We start from the raw sequence: 23,240 nt of genomic DNA, 5'->3' as shown, positions 1-23,240 counted from the left end.
GATTTAGAATCACAAAGTGGGAAGGGAATTTAGAATCCGTTTAGTCCAACTCCTCTTCCATTAGAGCATTTCTGACAGATAACCATCCATGCATTCTCTGAAAAAGAATTCACCACTTCATGTGGCAACCTGTACTACAAATTGACAGCTTGTACACTCACAAAGTTCCTCATGGGGTCTAGGCTGAACCTCCTACTTTATGGTTTTAACCATTTGGTTCTGGTCTTTCCCTCTGGGACAGTAGAGAATAATTTCACTTTCATTTGATAGCATTTTAGAGTTTTCATCATATTTCCCCTCATTCATCTCTTCTGTATGCAAAATATACATGGATACATTAAATGTTCTTCCAAGAGCTTGGTATACCCAGACCTCTCACCATTTTGATAGCTCTTTTCTGAACTCGTTCCAACTGGTCAATATTCTTTTTAGACTAGAGTGTCCAGAATTGGACACAACACTACAGGTTATGTCTGGCCAGGGCAAAATAGATTGGGGAAAAAATATTTTTTTTCGATTTGCCTTTTTAGCATTTGAATCACAATACTGGTTCATATTGAACTTGTGGTCAACAAAGATAACCAATCTCCTTTGATATGTACCACTGCTAAAACCTAATCTGTTTTTGCTCAACTCATCTACATGCCTTCATCAACACTAGTGATTAATGATCTGAAATACCAATAATTATTCAAGAAGTGGAAAGCAGATATGGGACCATGGGATGAGGTGCTTTGCAGAGACTTGAAGTAGACAAGGGAAGATACTTGGTAAACAGAGGATAGGGGATTATTAAAGTGGATGTAACAATAGTTAAAACCAGGATCTGAAGACCTTGGAGCAAAAGGAGGATGAATGCAAGGTTTGTTTTGGGGAGAAAAAAACTTAGGGCACAAGAAGTTTTGATAATAACCCTATCCAACTCTGCCTTGGTTAAATTAGGTATGAGAGTATCATTGCCACACTTTGTGAAAACCTTGATTCTCTGGATGAGCCAGATGCCCGAGCAGCTATGATCTGGATTGTGGGCGAATATGCAGAGAGAATTGACAATGCAGACGAGCTCTTGGAGAGCTTTCTGGAAGGCTTCCATGATGAAAGCACTCAGGTAATACTGATATCTCCATATTCCTGTCTCAGTTTTCTGAAGGAAGAAACTGGATCCTTGATTTCAGCAGCTTGATTCTGGCCAAAAGCTTGCCCATGTTTCTCTTTCCACAAGCTGTTGTTTCTCCACTGTGCTACTTCTCTATTATGTGCTGCTAAACCCCTGCTGGTGCACCTTTTTCCTATTTGCCCTCTGGATACGTCCAACTATTCCTAATTCCCAGCAGCTGGGGAAGAGTTTGCTTTTCATTAACCTGTTTTAAGACAAAACTGGGATTTCATCTTTGTCACCACATATCTGCCAAATTCCACGTACATGCATATCTTTGACTTTGGCAGACAGCTGTCACATCGTCCCTGAAGGTATTTAAAAATAGCTTTTCAATGTAATCGGGATATTATCTCAACAGAGAACGGTTTGTCTTTGTTAATTGTATTTGTCTATCATCTTTTACTCACTCAGCTTTGCTCTTGCTTCTCAGCAACTAATCAGAACATCTTCCCTTTTTTCATGTCTCAGTATTAGCTTCTCCCTGCAAAGTTTTTTGCATTGGTCTATAATTCAGGTCCCTCTGGATCTGCCCATTTCTCTTACTTTTGTGTAACTGGTGTAGTTCTGACAGCTTATGCAGAAGCCTCAGTAGTATATAGATCAGGGGTCTTCAAACTTGGCCCTTTTATAACTTGTGGACTTCAACTCCCAGAATTCCTCAGCCAGGCACGCTGGCTGAGAAATTCTGGGATTTAAAGTCCACAAGTAATAAAAGGGCCAAGTTTGAAGACCCCTGATATAGATAATAGAACATCCATGTTTAGAATAATATGGCCTAAGTACCAGCTGCTCAGAGATAAATATGGAAGACCTGTTTTTTCCCTCACACTTGCTTACTGCTACCTGGAGTCATTAGATTGATTGGCAATTGGGGGAAGCAGGATGCTAGATTAAATTTAGAGCTGATCCCATAAGACTTCTTTTCTTTGTTAATTGCAGGAAGAGCTGCATCACACAGTTGCTTAACCTTTCTGTCTTTGTTTAAACCTTATATCCCATTGAAGGCAATATTTCCTGAGATCAGCTGTTACTGGAAATGTAATTTGTCCATCAGAAACCTTCCTCATTTCTTTGTTCTTGCTTTTCCTCCAGGTGCAGCTCACTTTGTTGACTGCCATTGTAAAGCTATTTTTGAAGAAGCCATCCGAAACACAGGAATTGGTCCAGCAAGTGCTGAGTCTTGCTACACAGGTAAGGCACAGACCCTCTTCACCTGCACTTCCTATGCTGAAAAGTGTTAGCATCACTGTTACGCTATCAAAAGGTCCTCCCAATTCTTGGTTAGTTATATTGTCTGCAGTGACTTTGGAACCCTTTCTATCTGATTGCTGGTAACATTTGAATAATATCAACATGGAATGGTCAACAATGTGTGACTACTTTCCATCCCAGTATCTGTCCTGCACATTAAAGAGCTCATATTTTTTTTTTAAAAGAAAAGCAGTGCTAGGGATAATGAATGCTGGTGTTGATTGTTTTAAAAGGGGATTAAATAAATTAAAGTTGGAAGCACATTTGTGAGTCAGTATAGATTTGGATGTCTGATTGCAGCCTCTACATTTTTTTATGGGCAAGCAGTGCATTTCTGATTATTATTCGACAACAGCAGAGATGGTTGACTGTCTTTCTGTTGTCCCCAGAAAACCATGGAATAGCTAGCTTTTGGTAATCAGAGGCGGTAAACTCCATCTTTAAAGGTGTTTCATTTGCAGTTCTCACAGTTAGCAATACTGTATCTAGTTCTTTCTTTGGAGGAAGAAAGTCTGTCACATACAGGTAGTCCTCGATTTAGAACCACTATTGAGCCCATCATTTCTGTTGCTAAGTGAAACATTTGTTCAGTGAGTTTTGCCCCATTTTATGGCCTTTCTTGCCACAGTTATTGAGTGAATCACTGCAGTTGTTAAGTTAATAACGTGGTTGTTAAGTGAATCTGGCTTCCCCATTGAGTTTGCTTGTCAGAAGGTCGCAAAAGGTGGTCACGTGATCCTGGGACACTGCGACCGTCATAAATATGAGTCAGTTGCCAAGTGTCTGAATTTTGATCCTGTGATCTTGGGGATGCTGCAATGGTCGTAAGTGTGGAAAATGGTCATAAATAACTTTTTTCACCGATGTTGTAATTTCAAATGGTCAGTAAACAAACTGTTGTAAGTCGAGGACTACCTTTGGTTTGGCTGACATACTCTGCAATAGCAAGGATTCCATATGTTGTTTTATTGTTGCTTGTGTAGCAGCAAAGGTACTTTCACCAACATTAAATGTAGGGAAAACAGATCACCAGTCTTAAGTGCAGGGATGCCCTGGTGCGAGTCGCATGGCTTTATCCAAGAAACACTTTTCAAACAAGGAAGTCTATTTACAGTAGATAGTCAATTCAAGGTGTTGGTAGTTTCCTATAAAGCCCTTCATGGCACGAGGCCAGTTATTTGAGGGACTGCCTCTCCCAATTCTATTAAATCCAGCAGGAGAGGTATGCTACACGTCCCATTAAAAAGAGCCATCTGGCAGGATTTAGGAGGAGAGCCTTTTCTATTATGTCATCTGTTCCTTGGAACATCATCTCTCCAGAGATTATAATAGTCTGACCCAGTTGGCCTTGAAAATGTTCTTATGTCATTGGGCACGAGGATTGGAATATGAGGCAGAGTCACGGGATAGTTATGGTGATAGGTTTGTGGAAGAGAGAACCTGTGGCCCTTCATATACTGCCAAACAATAGTTTTCAGTAGCCCAGCTAATGGTAAGAAGTGCCGTGAGTCATAATTTAATGAAATCCAAAGGAACAAAAATCTCCTATAACTGTTAAACCATATTATAGAAACTGAGAATTAAAAAAATACATTGCTCCAGAACGTATCAGGGAGACCTAATTTATATGTGCAGAATCAAAAATGGAAAATAGAGTATACCTCCACAAGTTTCAGGAGCCATTTAAAATGTATCTTCCTTGATAGTATAAAATATACTTCTAAATATTGACATCCTGATAGCTTTTCACTCCTGAAATCACAACCCCAAGGGATCATCTGTGCTTTTCTGTTATTGTGCATTCATATGATGAATAGTATGGTTTTAAAACTCCATCAAAGAAAACAGATCTCCAGAAATACGCAATGACCAAAACAGAACATGATGACCAAAACCAACATTTTGCAATTAAGTTTACATGAGTTGGCATAGCTCGACAGATGAGTCAGTGGATACCCAGAGAACAAAACTTAACTTTGTGTTCCAGCAGCTTCTTTCTTTGTTTGTTTAATAACTGTACCACTTCAGTCCAAGAAGACTGTCCAGTGCCCCATCAAACAGGGAGTAGCCAGAGTCTGTAAAGATGTCTCTTTCTTGAGTTTTCCTTCCCAGAACATTAAATAAAATCTACAAGTCCAATGCTTCCTCAGTCTGGAGCAGGAATCTGTCAATTTCTCATCCCTATTTGAATCATACGACAGAGGGATGGGGAGGGGACTGGAACTGGCTCCCTTTACACCACTTCTACACCTCCATTCTTGTGCTAACTCATTTTAACTGTTAACATTGCACACTAACCATGTTCCCTACACTTAATCGATTTAAACACAATTGTGCAAAGAAAACCAATCTGAGGGGTACTGAACTCATTCTGACAACATTGTTGAAATTTGTAAAACACTACGTTTTTAAAGAACTCTCAGACTGCTAAAAAGCAACTTTTAAATGTTTATTTGGAAGTGAAAACAGGCTTACAAATTCTTTTACTTTAAACCAAGGGTTTATTTTATTTATTTATTTTATTTTTTGGATTTATATCCCGCCCTTCTCCCGTAGGACTCAGGGCGGCTGACAATCTATTTAAAATACATACAAAACAATACAAATTTAAAATTAATTAAAAGGAATATTTAAATATTTGTCAAATTTTAAAATATAATTAAAACCCCCCTAAAAATTACCCTAGGCCAGTCCTGCAAGCTGGNTGCCATGGAGCGCTTTAAAGATGATAGTCAACACCTTAAAGCGCACCCGGAAGGCCACAGGCAGCCAATGCAGCTCACGCAGCAGCGGTGTCACGTGGGAACGCCGAGTCCCCCCCAACACCGCCCGCGCGGCCGCATTTTGGACCAGCTGGAGCCTCCGGGTGCTCCTCAAGGGGAGCCCCATGTAGAGAGCATTACAAATAGTTTCAAATAGTTTCAGGCTAAAGGACTTGCAAGTTTTTTAAAAAACAATTTCCAGAATCCCTGATCAAGCTTTAGTGATTAAAAAAAATGGCTGCATTTGAATGAACTTTTTTTTCCTTTAGTTTCTTATGGACTCTTGTGTCCCACGGAACGCAGATTTAAAGTTTTACAGAAAGGACTTTTTATCACTTAAAAAGTCCCATTCTGCAATGCCCAATCTTGTGTAATCTTATTAAGCTTCAGATATGTGGGGAATGTTGGTGATTTTTCTGTAGAGAATATTTTTAAAAAGACCTACTTTTGACATTAGATTCCTGTGCATTCTTTTCCCTTTCAACCTCAGTATTCCTCTGTCAAAGTTTGTTCCAAATCAACATCCATTAACAGAAAACCTTTTTCTGCCTTAGGATTCTGACAACCCAGACCTACGTGATCGTGGCTACATTTACTGGCGACTCCTCTCCACAGACCCTGTCACTGCCAAAGAGGTGGTTTTGTCAGAGAAGCCCCTGATCTCTGAAGAGACAGACTTGATTGAGCCCACTCTGCTGGATGAGCTCATTTGCCACATTGGCTCGTTGGCATCAGTGTATCACAAACCACCCAATGCCTTTGTGGAAGGCAGCCATGGAATCCACCGCAAACACCTGCCCATCCATCACGGAAGGTGAGAGAGGCAGAGTGACTTTCTCGGTTATTTGCTTTAAAAAAAAGTCCATATATAGAAATATAACCCTGTCCTGATGCCCTTACAATTTTATGTGACCGGTTTGTAATACAAAATTTAAAAACAGACTCAACATTCACATGAACGTGGAAGCAATACAGGTAGTCCTCAACGTATGACCGCAAAAGTATCCATTCTGAAATAAGAAAGTTGTTAAGTGAATTTTGCCCCATTTTATAACTTCATTGCCACAGTTGTTAAGTGGATCGCTGCAGTTCGTCAGAAGGTTGCAAAAGGTGATCCTGTGACTTTGGGACACTGCAGTCTTCATAAATGCATGCCAGTTGCCAAGCGTCTGAATTTTGATCACGGGATCATGGAGATGCTGCAACATTTGTAAGTGTGAAAAACAGTCATGTCACTTTTTTTCGGTGCCATTATAACTTTAAATGGTCACTAAATTAATGGTTGTAAGTCGAGAACACGTGGGAAGAAAATTCATAAGCAGTCACATAATATCTTGCCAGAAAATGTGAGACATACAGGAAACATTGCCTGAATCAGGGTAGGTCATAAGCAATCACATCCATAAAGGAGGCCATAACGACCATAATGGAGCCTATCTTTTTTGCACTGGTTATTAAAGCAAACTGATGGTTTACTTTGGGTGCAGTTTTGCCCAAAACCAAACATAAATGCTGATTTTTGGCAAAACTTGTCGTAAAGCATGGTCATGTGACCGCAGGATGCCACAAACAGTAGCAAATGTAGAGCATCTGAAATGCAGTCACATGACCCAGGAGGGGGGGCAACTGTCAGAACTTTGAATCCAGGTTGTAAGGACCCCCAGATGGGGCCATCAGAACTTCAAACAATTGCTAAGAGACTGGTTGTAAGTCGAGGAGTATCTGTAATTTATTTATTGAATTTGTATGCCGCCCATCTCACCCTGCAAAGCAGCTCTGGGCAGGTTGCCAGAAAATGTGAGAATTTGCCTGGCCATGTTGACTGAATCAGGGTTGAGGAACTTGTGATCCAGAAGATCATGTTGCACTCCAATTCCTAATGGCCTAAATAATGGTGAGGAAACCTGGGAGTTGTAGTTTAGCAACCCCTGCAAGACCTCAAGTTTCCCTTGCTTATTTTGAGTGAAAGTTCTTCCCAAGCTATTTGGCAGGATATTAATTGCACAGCTGCCCTTGTTCTATCACAATGACCAAACGATGCTGTTTAAAATTTTCAGTCCGTTATTTAATATTGGATTTTATTTGCCCAGTGTTTTATTCTGTATTTCAACAGCCTTATATATTGGGTAGATATTTATGGAATTCACAATTTAAATACATAGCAATAGTTTGCCATCAAATTATTTTACAGTTCACACCCTCCCCCCTTGCTAGGGCTACTTTTACACGAATAGTTGCACTACAAAATCTGTTTAGAGCAGCTTGCAAGAGAAAGTCTTTTGTGTTGCTCTCTTCTTTGACAGTGAAACCAAGGAACTCTTTTTCCTTTCTCCCCTACCCGCCTCCCATGTCTTCAGTACTGATGCAGGAGACAGCCCTGTGGGAAACATGAGTGCTACAAACCTGGAGCAAACTCAGGTGATTCCGTCCCAAGGAGATCTCTTGGGTGACCTCTTGAACCTTGATCTGGGGCCTCCAGTGAATGTTCCCCAAGTGTCTTCCATGCAGATGGGTGCTGTGGACCTTTTAGGAGGTGGACTTGATAGCCTGGTGAGTAAGCATGACTTTTGCTGAACATGGACTAAAATTCTTAGTGATATATGTTGTTTAGTTCTATAGTACCCAAAACCAAGGCTGCTGGCAACCTTCTTTCCCTTTATGTTATTGGGATCCAAGTCACTACCACTTGGAGGAGGCAAAAATGTTTGTCTTCTTTTTGCTCCTTTTCTGCTTTGCAGATTACAAGTTATCAAGTTTACTATCTCCTTTACTTGCTTATTTGGGGTATTGCTTTATTTATTTGTTTCTTTGTTTGTTTCCTGCCTTTATTATCTTCACAAATACATAGAGAAGATCAAGAAAAATTAAACCACATTGTGGAAAATGTTTAAGAGGTTCATGGTCTAATCCCTGTGCATCAGCAGAAACAAGGAGTGTGGCTATGTCGTGTTTGTGTTTCTTGCTAGATGTTAGCAGAGAAAAGACAAGAAAAAATGCTTCTGATTTTTAGCATTAGGTACATGTATCACACAATATCTAGCATCACCCTTGGCAGTTTTGGTTCATTGTGTCAGTTCCTTATAACAATGAATTGTAACAGAGGCTGGTATTTGCATAACAGCTGGGAAGAGCAGGCATGGGATGCATAAGAACAAAACTAGGGCACAGTATAAACACATTACATGAAACCATAACATGAGTTGTTTATTGTGCATTAATTCATGGGTGAACTAGTTTTAAGAAAGAGACCATAGTTTATGAACCAAAATTGATCTATTAGCCCGTTTGGAACAAAAATCTCATACTCTTACCATAACATCCTTTTCTTTTTGTAACATTACTCAGCCTTGCTTTTAGGAATATGTGGTTTGTCCTTGCTAATGGTATATTGGACAGTGATGGTTGGATGACACTAGAAATCATTACCGTGGAGGCAGACTCTGGATTTGACATGTAAAATATTTGTTTCGTAATTTTTGACCCTCCATTAGCTTTTGCATATACTAGAATCTTTATAAACTAGATAATCAAAGATAATCAAGCAACGAATCAGGGAACACCTAGAGGCAAACAAAGTCATTGCCAAAATCCAACATGGGTTTGTCAAAAACAGATCATGCCAGACAAATCTTATTGCATTCTTTGACCAAGTGACAAAATTAGTGGATCAGAGGAATGCTGTGGATATAATTTACTTGGATTTCAGTAAGGCATTTGATAAAGTAGATCACAACCTATTACTTGATAAGATAGAAAAATGTGGGTTAGACAGCATCACCACCAGATGGATCCGTAGCTGGCTGACTGATTGTACTCAGCGTGTGGTCCTCAATGGAACCGCATCTACATGGAGGGAAGTGTGTAGTGGGGTACCCCAGGGCTCTGTTCTGGGCCCAGTGCTCTTCAACATCTTCATCAATGATTTGGACGAGGGGATAGATGGGGAACTCATCAGATTTGCAGACGACACCAAGCTGGCAGGAATAGCCAACACTCCAGAAGACAGGCCTAAAATACAGGAGGACCTGGACAGACTTGAACACTGGGTGCTAACAAAATGAAATTCAATGGTGAAAAAAGTAAGGTTCTACATTTAGGCAAGAAAAACCAAATGTACAGGTATAGTATAGGTGGTACCTTGCTCAATAGTAATCACTGTGAGAGGGATCTTGGAGTCCTAGTGGACAATCACTTAAATATGAGCCAGCAGTATGCTGCAGCTGCCCAAAAGGCCAACACAGTGCTAAGCTGCATTAACAGAGGGATAGAATCAAGATCACATGAAGTGTTAATACCACTTTACAATGCCTTGGTAAGGCCACACTTGGAATACTGCATCCAGTTTTGGTCACCACGATGTAAAAAAGATGTTGAGACTCTAGAAAGAGTACAGAGAAGAGCAACAAAGATGATTAGGGGACTGGAGGCTAAAGCATATAAGGAACAGCTGCTGGAATTGGGTATGTCTAGTTCAACGAAGAGAAGGACGAGGGGGACATGATAGCAATGTTCCAATATCTCAGGGGCTGCCACAAAGAAGAGGGAGTCAAGCTATTTTCCAAAGCACCTGAAGGCAGGACAAGAAGCAATGGATGGAAACTAACCAAAGAGAGAAGCAACCTAGAACTAAGGAGAAACTTCCTGACAATTAGAACAATTAACCAGTGGAACATCCTGCCTCCAAAAGCGGTGAATGGTCCAACACTGGAAGTTTTTAAGAAGAGACTGGACAGCCATTTGTCTGAAATGGTATAGGGTTTCCTGCCCGAGCAGGGGGTTGGACTAGATGACCTCCAAGGTCCCTTCCAACATAATAATAATAGTAGTAGTAGTAGTAGTAGTAGTAGTAGTAGTAGTAGTAATAATAATAATATGATTTAACTATAATAACTGTAGTAAATAAATGGAGTTACTATGTTCATTCTGAAAAGATAGACAGACAGACAGACAGACAGATAGATAGATAGATAGATAGAATGTGGCTCTCTTTTTAAAATAAATTTTACCGTTTATTGTATATAAAATCTTTCACAAGTCCAGCTGTCTGAAAAAAATCACTTATAGCCAATTAGAATGTTTTATGACTAGACTTTGAATTCATTGTCTATCTATGAATTGTGATTCATAGTCAGTAATTCAAACTACCTCACAAAGACTTTGGGTGTGTTTGGATTCCTGCAGTATGTCCTACAGAGGTAACCGAAGGATATCGTGCCCTTTTGTCTTCTACTTGCGCCTTGTCTGTTCAAAAAAAACACTTCACAGTACATCTGTGAGATCTGGGGGACCATTTTAGAGTTTGCCCCCATGACACATTCTGTCCAGAGATGTTGGGTTAGTGGAAAGAGATACATTCAGGGTAGTTCAAGGCAGCACCCTGATCGCTCATGGCAACTTAATAATAAAATTAATGGCTTAATACACAGACAATTCTTTAGTTAAACCTACTATTCCTGAGTCCTGCGGGAGAAGGGCGGTATAGAAATTAAAATAATAAATAAATATTCCATCAGTTAGCTGTGGCCTGGATACAAGATAGGTGATTGGTGTTTCTCAGGATTGGATAAAAAAACCTAATGACTTTCAATTCCCAACCCTCCTCTCCACTGCAACAAATGATAATCAACCCCTTCCACCACCACTAGGCAACCACAGTTAATTATGCATCTCCAAACATTTTATTGTACAGAGACCTAGGAATTTATTTGCATGTTTAGCACAATGTGAGATTTCCAACAAGCTGATAGTTAGTACCTAGTTTTATGATCTGGACCTTTCTGCATAGGCGTGGCAGTTCACATTGATGCTTGGATCCCCAGATTTAGCAAATTTAGTCTCATATCCACTGCATATGTATAGAATTGCTTGCGCTGTCCAGACCCTCTGCAGCAAGGCATTTTTGGGTAACCTTTAGCTCTCCAATAAAATCCAACTGTTTCTCGGAAAGTGAGCTAAGGTGTCTCAAACAAGCTTCCAACTGCTTGGGGGGCCCATGCTCCTGAGATTCTTAAGACTTTGAACACAACCTCAGGAATATCTGAGGTTTGGCTTCTGAATGACAGGACTTATATGCTCCATGTAATATTGCAAGATGTTGGCAACACCATAGCAAAGTTTGGCTCACTTTGATGTGGGTTTTCAGTGGAAACCAGGTCCATAAGGTTTTAGCAGATTTCTGGAATTAAGCCTTATAACATGGAACAAATCTGTTCTTGTCAAATGAACCCTCAGAGTAACTGATCCTCAACCTCAGCCCTTCTAGAGTGGCAGCAGAACCAATGAATACCAAACAAAAGAGCAAAAGGAGGAGGAATGCTAGGGGGAGTTTGCAACTTTGCACTTGTCAAGGTATCTGCAGTCTTCCTGGTGTTATACCTAGAAGCTGCCACCACCTCCATTGTGAGAATTTTTGAGGTCTGTGTTCTTTCATCCCTGATAAAAACTAAATTTGCATGCAGTCTCAAATGCCTCAGATAGCAGATTTAAAGTTCTTCTATAATTTGCCTCTATATGTCGGGGCAAGCATTTCTATTTCAGCCTGAATTTTTGAGGTGGTAGCTTTCAGATTTGAGTTATAATTGGTTTTGTTCAGGAGAAAGAGTTTCCCAGTCATAAGGGTTTCTACTTGCAGTTTGAAGTAGGTAAAATTCTAATCAAAGCTGGCCAGCATTTCTGGCTTTTGTGAGAAGGAGGTTTCGGAGTGTCAGGGTAACTGGAAGTAGCTTAAGGCAAGTTTAAGCTGAAAAGAATCTGAATACTTTACAAAAGAAGGAGCTTAGAGTCAAAAGTAGAAAATGCAGCCCACTAGAAGTGACAGATTCAAAGCCCCTAGCAGCTTCAGTCAGCACTGCTAAAAGGGGTTGTAGGAGTCGTGGTTCAGCACTTCCTGGAGACTGCATATTTCATCACTTCTGATTTATCCAACCAGCTATCTATGTACCATTTTGATCACAATCCAGTTCACCCTGATACTTGTGGAGTGGAACAAAGCAAAGCCTTGCTCATAAAAGATCCAGCCTTCTCTGTACTTTGCCAATTGTTCCCATCCAAAGAACAATACACTAAAAGGACCAGATATCTGGGATTCCCCATATATTTTTCAAACTTCAAATAAATTTACTTCTTGTCCCCTTTCACTTTGTCTCAGGATTGTTTTCTATGTTTATCTTATTTGGATATTGGCATTTTACGTAACCTCAATTTAGTCCGAAGCCATTCCAATCTGCAAGGAGTAGGAGGTCATTTGTGTAATTTAGGGACAATACTGTGGTTCTGTGGAGATGCACTACTGAAAATTACATTAGAGGTGTCAAAATGTCAGTTTTTAATATGAAACAGCTGCAGTGATCTGTTCAGAAAGCTGCCAGTGAAATCTCCATGCTAAAAAGAAAGCTGTTGACTTAGATCACTAAAAAGAAAATATTGGCATTTCACCTCTTCTTCTTGCCTAGTAAAATAGTAATAAATCCTATGAAATAATTAAAATTTAAAACCAGGAATTCAGATCCAAAGGGCTGAGGATGACCTGAATGTGGAGGGTGGGGGGAGATTTGCTTCCCTTTTGTGTTCAAATAAAAAAATAGCAGCAGCCCCTGTAATGCATTTCTGGCCCCCAGTCTGGAAATTTGAACATTTGGATATTATTTTAATTTAATTTGGAATTAAGCAGGAAGCCATTTCTCCTCTTATCTCTATCTCTATTACCACCACTAATCATCGGGGGGGGGGGGCTGATTTCAGCCTGTGTTGTTGTTGTTTTTTTAATTTTGTGGGGCAGAGATGAGCTTTAAGGTTGAAATTGGGAGCAAAAAGACTTTTGGATGCAAAGAATTTTGACTTCCAATGTTAAAACTCTTGAAATCAGGCCTAAAATGGTGATTTCAAACAATTTTTCAAGGGTTTTTTTGAGGACCAACTCCCATTCTCATCCTATCATCCCACAAAACATTCATAAAGGACTGAAAAATTCAACCCAGACTCTTCTTGTGATGTTACCGCATCACTTCCTTTGGCCTTCCAAAAACTTTGGAGCCTTACTTAAGGGTCTTCATCCCTTACACATTTGGTTACCCATGAGTTATAAAAGCCTCCACGAGTACAAGTACCTTTTAATTAGTGGAGGTACTGATAAAGATGCCATGCACAACTAAAGTATTTTATAAATGTTATAGACTGCAGGGCAACAAAATCATACACTGTGGAAAATAAGAAAAAGAGGCAGATGATTCTTTCAGGAATCAAGACTGGATATGGATGGTGAACAATCATATTTTAAAATATGGTGGGAGTGGAAGTTCTTTGACTTTGAGTATATGGTGAACATCACAAGGCCTCTTAAGGTTAGTGGGAGCCAAACATTGGTGCTGTATTAATCATTGACCATTGACTATCTCAAGGATAACAATAACAGCAGCAGCATCCAGAAATACCAAGTTATACAAAAATGACACCAAAACATATATATAAGTTGGGGCACTTCATTTGATTCTTGCACACCCAAAAGTCTTTCTGCTGCCTGCTCCCCATTGTAGGCACTCATATTACCCACTTTTTATTTTATTGACCTAAAAAGTATATAAATTGTAAATAGCCACAAATTCTTACTTTAAGTCCTGATCTAGGTTCTGGTTAAGGTACTAGACCAGACATGTCATACACAAGGCCCAGGGGCCGGATGCGGCCCGCGAAGTGGTTTCATGTGTCCCACGAAGCCATCCTGGAAACAGTGAGGGAACGGCCCCTGCTGCCTTGGCCCTGGCCCAGGCCGGCCGGGAGCCAATATACAATTTTGTGGTGGCCATCTATGCTGAAACACAATCAGTCTTAGCTCCACAAGGCCGTCTGGAAACAGCGAGGAACCAGCCCCTGCCGCGTCGGTCCCGCTCCCTGGGTGCATGCTGGGGAGGTGTCACCCTTTGTGAGGAATGAAGAAATGGACCATGCCTTGGCGCTTGCCCCGGTCCCAGCCCCTTCTGCCAGAGACCCTCAGATCTGTCCCAATCCTGCCCAGGCACCCTTGACCATGCCACCCAGTAGGCCACACCCACTCCATCCACACTCACCCAGTAGGCCGCACCCACCCTGGCCCTGGCCACACACCCCTGAGGGCAACCGCAATGCTGATGTGGCCCTCAATGAAACTGAGTTTGACACCCCTGTACTAGACCACAAACTTGCCAACAGGAGATTTCTCTCCTCCCCATTACATCATTTTGCAATTCCTGGGGGAGCAGTGTGTGTTTGTGTTTAAAAGAGAAGGAGCGAGGAAGTATAGGATTGTAAGAGCCAAGAAACCTTGATTTGTATCTTTCAAGGTTGGCTTCCCAGCCTGTGGCTCTTTTAATGAGATAAACTTGGCACAGGAGCTGATGAAAGCAGATAAAAACATCTGGCTCTATTATGTAGAATTATTCACAAGTTGTTTTGATGCTGCTTTATGTAAGAAGCTCACTTGCCAGCTGATGGGGAAACTGCTTCTCCCCCTTCCACTTGACTGGGAAACATTCCCCAGAGTACCAGAACTTCTCTGCCTCTTGCCTTGTTCAAAATGAGTCTGACAGGGGCTTTTGCTTTCCTTACCTTTGCTAGACAAGCCCTGCTTTTCCTGGCTATAACAGGAAAGGGGATAATAACCACCCATGATCACTTCTGCAAGAGGAAGTCATAATGGATGAGTATTCAAGCTATTATCCCACTCCAAAACTGTAGCGTTCCGACTGAAAGAGTGAGAGATCATCTGTTTTCCATCAAGCCATAACTGTCCTTCCATGAGTCTGACAGATTGCTGTCATTGTTTTAATGGGGTCTGAGAGCACAACTCTGTTTCTAAGACAGTGTCCTTTTCCTTCCCCATTGCAGCTTTTCACCAGGAATCAATAGCCCTTTCCTGTTAGTGGGCACCATTATGTAATCTTATATGGTGGTGTAGGTGCCAGAAGCTAATCGTAAAACATTTTTTTTTAATCTTAGAAAATCAATTAAAAAATTTAAGATGCCCCAGGTTTTATTAGGTCTTATGGGAAAACACTCATCTTGAAATATTTGCTAGTGTTTTAATACTTTAGTCAGTTCACTTAAAAAGAAATTATCTGAACAAATATGTGCAGGTGGACACAGTCTACTGTTCTGCAGGTGCTATGGCATGCAGAGATGCCACATTACCAATTCCTGCTATGGCATGCAGAGATGCCACATTACCAATTCCTGCTATGGCATGCAGAGATGCCACATTACCAATTCAAATCCTGTTCAAAGGAAATATATTGTATCAGTATGACATATTAGAATGGTCCTTGTTTGCTTGTATTTCAGCGGACATCCGAGGCTGTGTGAAAGTACATGCAATCTTTTGATTCCTTATCTTTTTGTTTTCTGAAGCCATTGCCTCTGAAAAAGAACAGCCAACTATAGTAAATTGTCCCCTTTTTCTACGTTTGACCTATTTCCCATTTTGTAGATTTAAGCATAAAAATCACAAATAGCTGATATTAGGCTAGAAAATGGGTCTCATAATGCTACAAAAAAAGTAGCCCAACCCCATATGCCAAATACAAATTTAATCAATCTTTGGGATTTTAATAATCTTCTAAATTAGTGTTTCTTAACCTTGGCAACTTGCATCTTAAAGAAATCACCACTTGTTTATTTAAAAGCAATGCAGAAATTGCTTGTTCCCTAAAATGTGAAAATGCTGCCTCCTTGATTTTGTTATAAAAATTATGAACTCAAAATTGAACAGTCTGATATACTATCATCTTGAATTGTAAGATTGCTTTTCACATTACAGCAGTTCTCATTTCTACTTGGTTACATTCTCCCCTTTGGAAGGAATAGGGGTAAATGTTTTATTCTTTGGGGGGGGGAAATATAGCGTTTATTAGGGTGGGTGGGTGGGTGTAACTTTCAGCAAGCATCTATGAGCAAAGCTAAATACATGTTCCATATCTTGAGTGCTTGGTTTTGTTCTGTTGGGTAATTGTTCAGAGAGCTGCCAGAAATAGAAAATCACATGATACCCATTCAAGCAACCTCCACTTTAGGGTGACAATGCTGTGCATATATGTCAGTTTATTTTTGGCCCAGCTTTTTGCTTTTGTGGACTCTTTGCTCTCAGAACATCAATGGGCTGCTGACGTTGGAGGCCAGGAACATTGGTGGGCAGGCAGGGAATGGCAAGAGGCTGCTGCTGAAACTGATCCACACAGGAATGGTGGTGAGCAAGGATGGCATGTTCAGAAGTGCTGTTCTTACCCACCCCATTCCCTTACCTCCATATTGCCTGTGCCTTGCAAGTATGAATAGGTGTACAAAGGCAAAGAAAGAGGACCACTAATACTGCTTCTTGAGTGCTGACAAAAGCCCTGGTTCATGGTAGGTCTGAGAAAAGTAACCATGGCTGTTTGTGAGGTTCCCTTCTCTAGGAACAGTGGGGACAAGGCTGAGGGCAATTTGGCTTTTTAAAAAGCAAGTTTTCAAGTTCACGCATATCTAGGTCATAACTGCTGCCTTCTGCTGCCCACAAGGCCTTGGTGCATATTCTTGTGCTTTCAACCAAATCCCACTTCCCTGCCTGTGGAATTTGGGGGTTTCAAATCTGTGGATTTCTCTGTCCTTCCTGGGTCAATAATCTCTCTGGGCAAACAGATGGGGGACAAGCGGTGTGCCAGGCCTTTTTGGGAACCACATGATCTTTATTTCTTGGCACCTGATAACTTGGCTGTAATGAATTCTTTCTCTTTCCCCTGCCTTTTCTCTTCCTTTTTTGCCTCTCTCTCTCTCTCTTCCTTTTTCTATTCTTTTCTTTCTTGCAGCTTGGCAGTGACCTTGGCGGGGGAATTGGAGGCAGCCCAGCAGTAAGTGCCCTCCATTCATTTTTTTTCCTTTTCAGTTCTGATTGACAAATTATTATTTATTGGTTGAATTTATATCCCATCTTTCCTTCAGGAAGAGTATTGGCACACATAGTATTTTCTCCATCAATTTTATTCTCACAACAGACCTATGAAGGCTTTGTAACCAGGCTTTATGTTGGCCAATATATTTCAGAATTAACTGGGGATTTGAAAACAGGATCTCCCATCCTGCAACTTTAACTACTAAAATGCAACAGGCTTTCACTCTGTAGCCTTCTTTTCCCATCCATTCTTCTAAAATCTGTGCAGCTGAAATAGCCCAATGTTAGACATTCTCAACATGTTCTCTGTATTAAAGCAGACAACCATCTAAAACACTGAAATAGTAGAAAGAAAATAAAAGACAATTTGGTAGCAAGCTTGACTTGTAGAATAGTCAAGAAATTTGGAGCTCTGTTACGGGGGAGATGTGAGATCACAATATATTTTTCCATGTGAAGTAGATGCATCATTGCTTGCTTGTAGGAAAAAAAAATAGAAAAACAAGGAAAACAAGCTAAAGAATGCCCAGGGTTTGTGCCAGATACCAGAGTCATTTATAAAAACCTACTTTCAGGTTTGGCTTGGTCCCAGAGCTCCATAAACCTATAAATGGAAAACATAAGGCTTCCAGAGCCCCAGCCATTGGTGAGAAATTCCAGACAATTTTAAAGTCATTGGATGAACTAGAACTGGTCAACTCATATTCCTAATTTCCAAGAGTCATCAATAGCTGTGGATTACTATTGTCCTTGGAGCAAAGAGTTTCTCTTCCAATTCTCTTAAAATGGACTTGAGGGCCTTGGGACTTCTGGATGATCAGAGGATCCATTTTGAAAGCACCAGGTTTGAACCCATTTCACTGCATGGTTGCTGAGGGCTTGGTTATGACTGAGAATTCCTTACGGAGAGTTCACTCACCATCGTACGTTACAGTTCCTCATCTTTAACTGATGCGGAAGTTGAATGTCCTTGCCTTCACTCTTCAAAGACTTTTGGAGAAGAGAGGTTCGCGGTTAGTGGCTGCTTCAGTCATGTAGTGATGCATAGAGGAGTGGGGGTTTAAAGCAGAGAGCATACCAGCATGTCAATTTAGTACCCTTGATCCTTCAGCAAGATGCTAGGAACAGGTTGTAAAATATTCAGAATATTGTCCAATTTTATGTTTTATTTAATATAGGTGTTTAAATGTCATCTCTGATTGCTTGCAGGTGGGGCAGACCTTCATCCCATCATCAGTCCCAGCAACATTTGCTCCCTCACCTACCCCAGCTGCAGTCAGCAGTGGACTGAATGACCTCTTTGAACTCTCTTCCGGCATCGGCATGGCACCTGGTGGATATGTGGCTCCCAAGTCGGTATGTGTGAGGAAACATGGCCAGACAGCTGTTTCCTTTTGCCAAGGTTGTCTCTTCATCAGGTTGTTTTGTTTTTTGGCATGCCTCTCTTTTGTGTTTCACGCTGACTTTGTTTCTGGATGAACAACGGTGCCTTTTGCTCTGTTTGGCCTGGCAAACTTCTGCACCCATTATTAGAGAATGCGTATCTTATTTTATTTAACTGATTAATTGAATAAGCATTTTATACTGCCATAATTTCTAACGATTTAATTCCAGATCTGGTACCTTTTCCTTTTCCCAAAGCTTTAACTAGATTCTCAAACCACTCTGGAAATCTCTACCAAATTGAAATGTTCAATGTGATATAAAATTGAGTGTATTTGCTAAATGAATCAATGCCATTTCAGTCCCATACCCTAATCCTGACTGAAAGGGATCTGTTTCCTCCCCTGAAACTGTAGTGACCACCTTCTTCATAACCTTCCACTAAAAGAGAAGATTGGAGAGTAGATAAAAATTGTCCAATTCCACTGAGTCTAGTGAGCACTTCTTGAGGAGGGAGTTAACCACTGCAGATGGAGGAGCAACCCCCCCCCTGCTTCTTTAAGAATTCACAATTAAAACTCAGCTGCACATCACCTCCCAGGAGCCTTTAGCTTACTTTACTTAGATTATATTATAATGAATATCTTTGAATAAGTTTCCATCAAATTCATTTAGTACCACAGTGAAAAGTTTTAAGTGAAACTAGGATGGTGGTTCTGTTTATTTTGTTATGGTGTGCAGTATGCTGGCTGGGGAATTCTGGAAGCTGAAGTCCACACGTCTTCAGGTTGCCAAGTTGCCAATTACAGCATGCTATTTCCTCTTTAAATTCCCTTCTTGTACTGCCAATTTATTGGGAACACTGTTCAAAATGCTGTAATGGATTTTGAGACGTTTCCTCTCCAGCTTTTCTAAATCAGCTGGAAAGAATCTACACTACCATCTGAGATTCAATCATCATTATATACCGATAAATAAAAAGGTTTGAAGTGGATAGGCCGAATAGGTCACTCAACAGTACTGCCTATCATGATAAAGAAATCTCACTGAAATTATTCTGACACTTTATGAGGCCATGTTTGCTTGCTCTAATTGCCAGTCCTCTTCACTTTATAGGTCTGGTTGCCGGCTGTGAAAGCCAAAGGCCTGGAAATTTCTGGAACCTTTGGCCATCGGCAAGGACATATCTACATGGATATGAGTTTCATCAACAAGGCTCTTCAACACATGAGTGACTTTGCCATTCAGTTCAACAAGAACAGGTTAGTCCTTGAAGTCAACTAAACACACTTTTTTGTTGCACGCTTTATCTTTCTTGGCTTCTCTGTTGAATGTTACACCTTCTTTCGTCTCTCTCCTCCCCAATCATCCAGCTTTGGAGTCATCCCCAGCACCCCACTGGCCATTCACACTCCTCTGATGCCAAATCAAAGCATTGATGTTTCGCTTCCTCTCAACACTTTGGGCCCAGTCATGAAAATGGAACCTCTGAACAATCTTCAGGTAGGAACACTGGGTTTGGGGAGATAGAGGAGATTTGCATAAAATAATAATAACAACAACAACAACAACAACGTTGGAAGGGACCTTGGAGGTCATCTAGTCCAACCCCCTGCTCAGGCAGGAAACCCTATACCATTTCAACAAATGGCTGTCCAGTCTCTTCTTAAAAACTTCCAATGTTGGAGCCTTCATAGCTTCGGTGGGGCAGGTTGTTCCACTGGTTAATTGTTCTAACTGTCAGGAAATTTCTCCTTAGTTCTAGGTTGCTTCTCTTTTTGGTTAGTTTCCATCCGTTGCTTCTTGTCCTGCCTTCAGGTGCTTTGGAGAATAGTGTGACTCCCTCTTCTTTGTGGCAGCCCCTGAGATATTGGAATACTGTTATCATGTCACCCCTTGTCCTTCTCTTCATTAAACTAGATATATCCAATTCCTTATATGTTTTAGCCTCCAGTCCCCTGATAATCTTTGTTGCTCTTCTGTGTACTCTTTCTAGAGTCTCAAAATCTTTTTTACATCATGGTGATCAAAACTGGATGCAGTATTCCAAGTGTGGCCTTACCAAGGCATTGTAAAGTGGCATTAACACTTCATGTGATCTTGATTCTATCCCTCTCTTAATGCAGCCTAGCACTGTGCTGGCTTTTTTTGGCAGCTGCAGCACACTGCTGGCTCATATTTAAGTGATTGTCCACTAGGACTCCAAGATCCCTCTCACAGTTGCTACTGTTGAGCAAGGTACCACCTATACTATACCTGTGCATTTGGTTTTTCTTGCCAAAATGTAGAGCCTTACTTTTTTCACCATTGAATTTCATTTTGTTAGATAGCGCCCAATGTTCAAGTCTGTCAAGATCCTTCTGGAGTGTTGGCTATTCCTGCCAGCTTACTGTCGTCTGCAAATTTGCTTGGTGTCGTCTGCAAATTTGTGGAGTTCCCCATTTATCCCCTCATCCAAATCATTGATGAAGATGTTGAAGAGCACTGGGCCCAGACAGAGCCATGGGGTACCCCACTACACACTTCCCTCCATGTAGATGCAGTTCCCTTGAGGACCACACCCTGACTATGGCCAGTCAGCCAGCTACAAATCCATCTGGTGGTGATGCTGTCTAACCCACATTTTTCTATCTTATCAAGTAGTAGGTTGTGGTCTACTTTATCAAATGCCTTACTGAAGTCCAAGTAAATTATATCCACAGCATTCCTCTGGTGTACTAATTTTGTCACCTGGTCAAATAATGCAATAAGATTTGTCTGGCATGATCTGTTTTTGACAAACCCATATTGGCTTTTGGTAATGACTTTGTTTGCCTCTAGGTGATCACTGATTCATTGCTTGATTATCTTTTCCTAGATCTTCCCAGGTATTGAGGTCAGGCTGGTAGGTCTGTAGTTTCCTGGATCCATTTCCCCCCCCCCACTTTTTTTTTTGAAGATGGGAACTACATCAGCTCTTTTCCAGACCTCTGGTAGTTCCCCAGTGCTCCAGGATGTTTGAAATATATAATCTAGTGGTTCTGAGATCACATCTGCCAGTTCCTTCAGAATCTTGGGGTGTAGTCCATCTGGTTCTGGTGATTTTAATACAAATTAAAATTAAGAGTTAGGGGTGGAAGCAAGAGTGGCTGAATAGTCAAGAAACTGTCAAATGATGTGGTGATGGAAGGTTTTTTTCTTATAAAACAAGAAGCTGTTGTTGGTACAAAACAATTTAGCTTCAGGCAAACTGCAGTTCAGACAAATAAAATAAAGCAATTTGGTGTATCACATATAAATACTTTCTGGACTTCATTATAGTAATGATCAGTATATGAAAGGGCTTTTAAAAATTAGATATTCTGGTTAATTTACCTAATTTTATATTAGAATTTTCTTAAAATATGCAGTTTGGTGTTGCATGATGCTATGATATAAGGATTGGGTCTGCATATCATCTAAACCAAAAACAGATTGTATTGTGACTTAGCTTCTGAGATGACTGAATTTTATGGGCAGATAGGGGTTACATATTCTCCTGTGCAACATTTCTGAAAACTGGTGGGTTTTATTTATTCATTCATTTATTTATTTATATTTATGTATTCATTTATTAATTATTCAGTTTGTATGGCTGCCCATCTCAGTGACTCTTGGCAGCGAACGATCTTAAAAGAAATTAAAAACAAAGTTCCAATTTGCTCTGCCCATTCCACATCTTTGCCTTAACTAAGCAACAGGCTCCCGAGTTGATTCTGGTACTGTAATAAATAATAGCCTTCTACACAATGGTTTCTATTCCAGTATACAGGCAAACTGTGACTCCTTCACTTCTCTTCCCCCTCCCAGCACTCCTCTAATAATCTTCCCATGGTATCCCCAACAGGGAAGCTTATTAACCATAAAAAGCACCATTTTCTTCAGCAGTTCTGTCCTGTGTGTTATGAATGATAGGCAGCTAGAAATAGTGCTGCCTTGATGTGGAAGCTCCCAGTTGGGGTTGAGAACAAGAGAGATGCAGTGTGTAGTTGCTTTTACAGAGGCAGGGAGTTTGTGAGCCAGAAACATCTTAACTGGGAAAATAAAAACATAAAACAGCCTCCAGTTTCAGCTTGTTTACCTCTCTATATATTCAGACCAAGTGAATATTTTTACTTACTCATTTAACATGAGTGCTCTTCTGGTTTTATTTTTAGAAACCCAACAGATTAAATGTTATCTACATATCCTCCATATTCAGAAACATTCTATCTCCAGTTGTTACTGGAGAAGAAGATAGCAGGAGGGTATTTTTTTAAGGCTGTGTAGATTTAATAAAGGCTTCTAACAAGGAACTGGATGGTGGGCTGCAGAGCCTTCAGTCTGAGCCCATAGATGAACTCTTAGATTTGTGTTTATTTTGTCACATAAAATCTGACTATTTATAAACTTAACCAAACACTTACATAGCAGGTGCCTTCAAAGATGCTATGGGTGAAAACTCTTTGTAATCAAATAATATTTGGGACCTTTGGTCAAAGCCTGGAAGACTTCCAGGCAGAGCATATTCCAAAGTGCGGGGCTATCACTGAAAAGTACCGACTCTTTAGTACGTACCCCCTGCGCTTCACAGCTTTTGAGACTATATTTGGATTCATGCTTGGCAAGACAGCCTATGATGTATCCCTACTATGCAGTATTGGGCCTAAGAGATGATCGCCTGTAGGTTGAATTGGGGCTGGAATCTTACTGACAGTGTAGTGACCTCAAATTAAGGAAGTCCTTGACTTACAACCGCAAATGGGACCGGAACCTCCATCACTAAGTGATATGG

General features: G+C 40.6%; 1 protein-coding gene across 2 annotated transcripts in view; it reads left to right on the top strand.

Moving 5' to 3' along the window:
• Positions 1-23,240, top strand: part of AP2B1 (adaptor related protein complex 2 subunit beta 1) — a 64,123-nt gene that overhangs the window by 21,533 nt on the left and 19,350 nt on the right. The window contains exons 10-17 of one of the 2 annotated variants that reach the window (XM_015817606.1): positions 943-1,108; positions 2,252-2,350; positions 5,727-5,986; positions 7,530-7,722; positions 16,983-17,024; positions 18,275-18,421; positions 19,565-19,710; positions 19,822-19,951. In XM_015817606.1, the coding sequence (XP_015673092.1) occupies positions 943-1,108; positions 2,252-2,350; positions 5,727-5,986; positions 7,530-7,722; positions 16,983-17,024; positions 18,275-18,421; positions 19,565-19,710; positions 19,822-19,951 (1,183 nt within the window). The remainder of the gene's footprint in view (positions 1-942; positions 1,109-2,251; positions 2,351-5,726; positions 5,987-7,529; positions 7,723-16,982; positions 17,025-18,274; positions 18,422-19,564; positions 19,711-19,821; positions 19,952-23,240) is intronic. The other variant, XM_015817605.1, reaches the window with a different exon arrangement.

The sequence above is a fragment of the Protobothrops mucrosquamatus genome, unplaced genomic scaffold, assembly GCF_001527695.2.
Source record: "Protobothrops mucrosquamatus isolate PMUCROS unplaced genomic scaffold, P.Mucros_1.0 scaffold607, whole genome shotgun sequence".
NCBI lineage: Eukaryota > Metazoa > Chordata > Lepidosauria > Squamata > Viperidae > Protobothrops > Protobothrops mucrosquamatus.
Note: the sequence above shows the minus strand (reverse complement) of the source record. Positions and strands in the feature narration are given on the sequence as shown.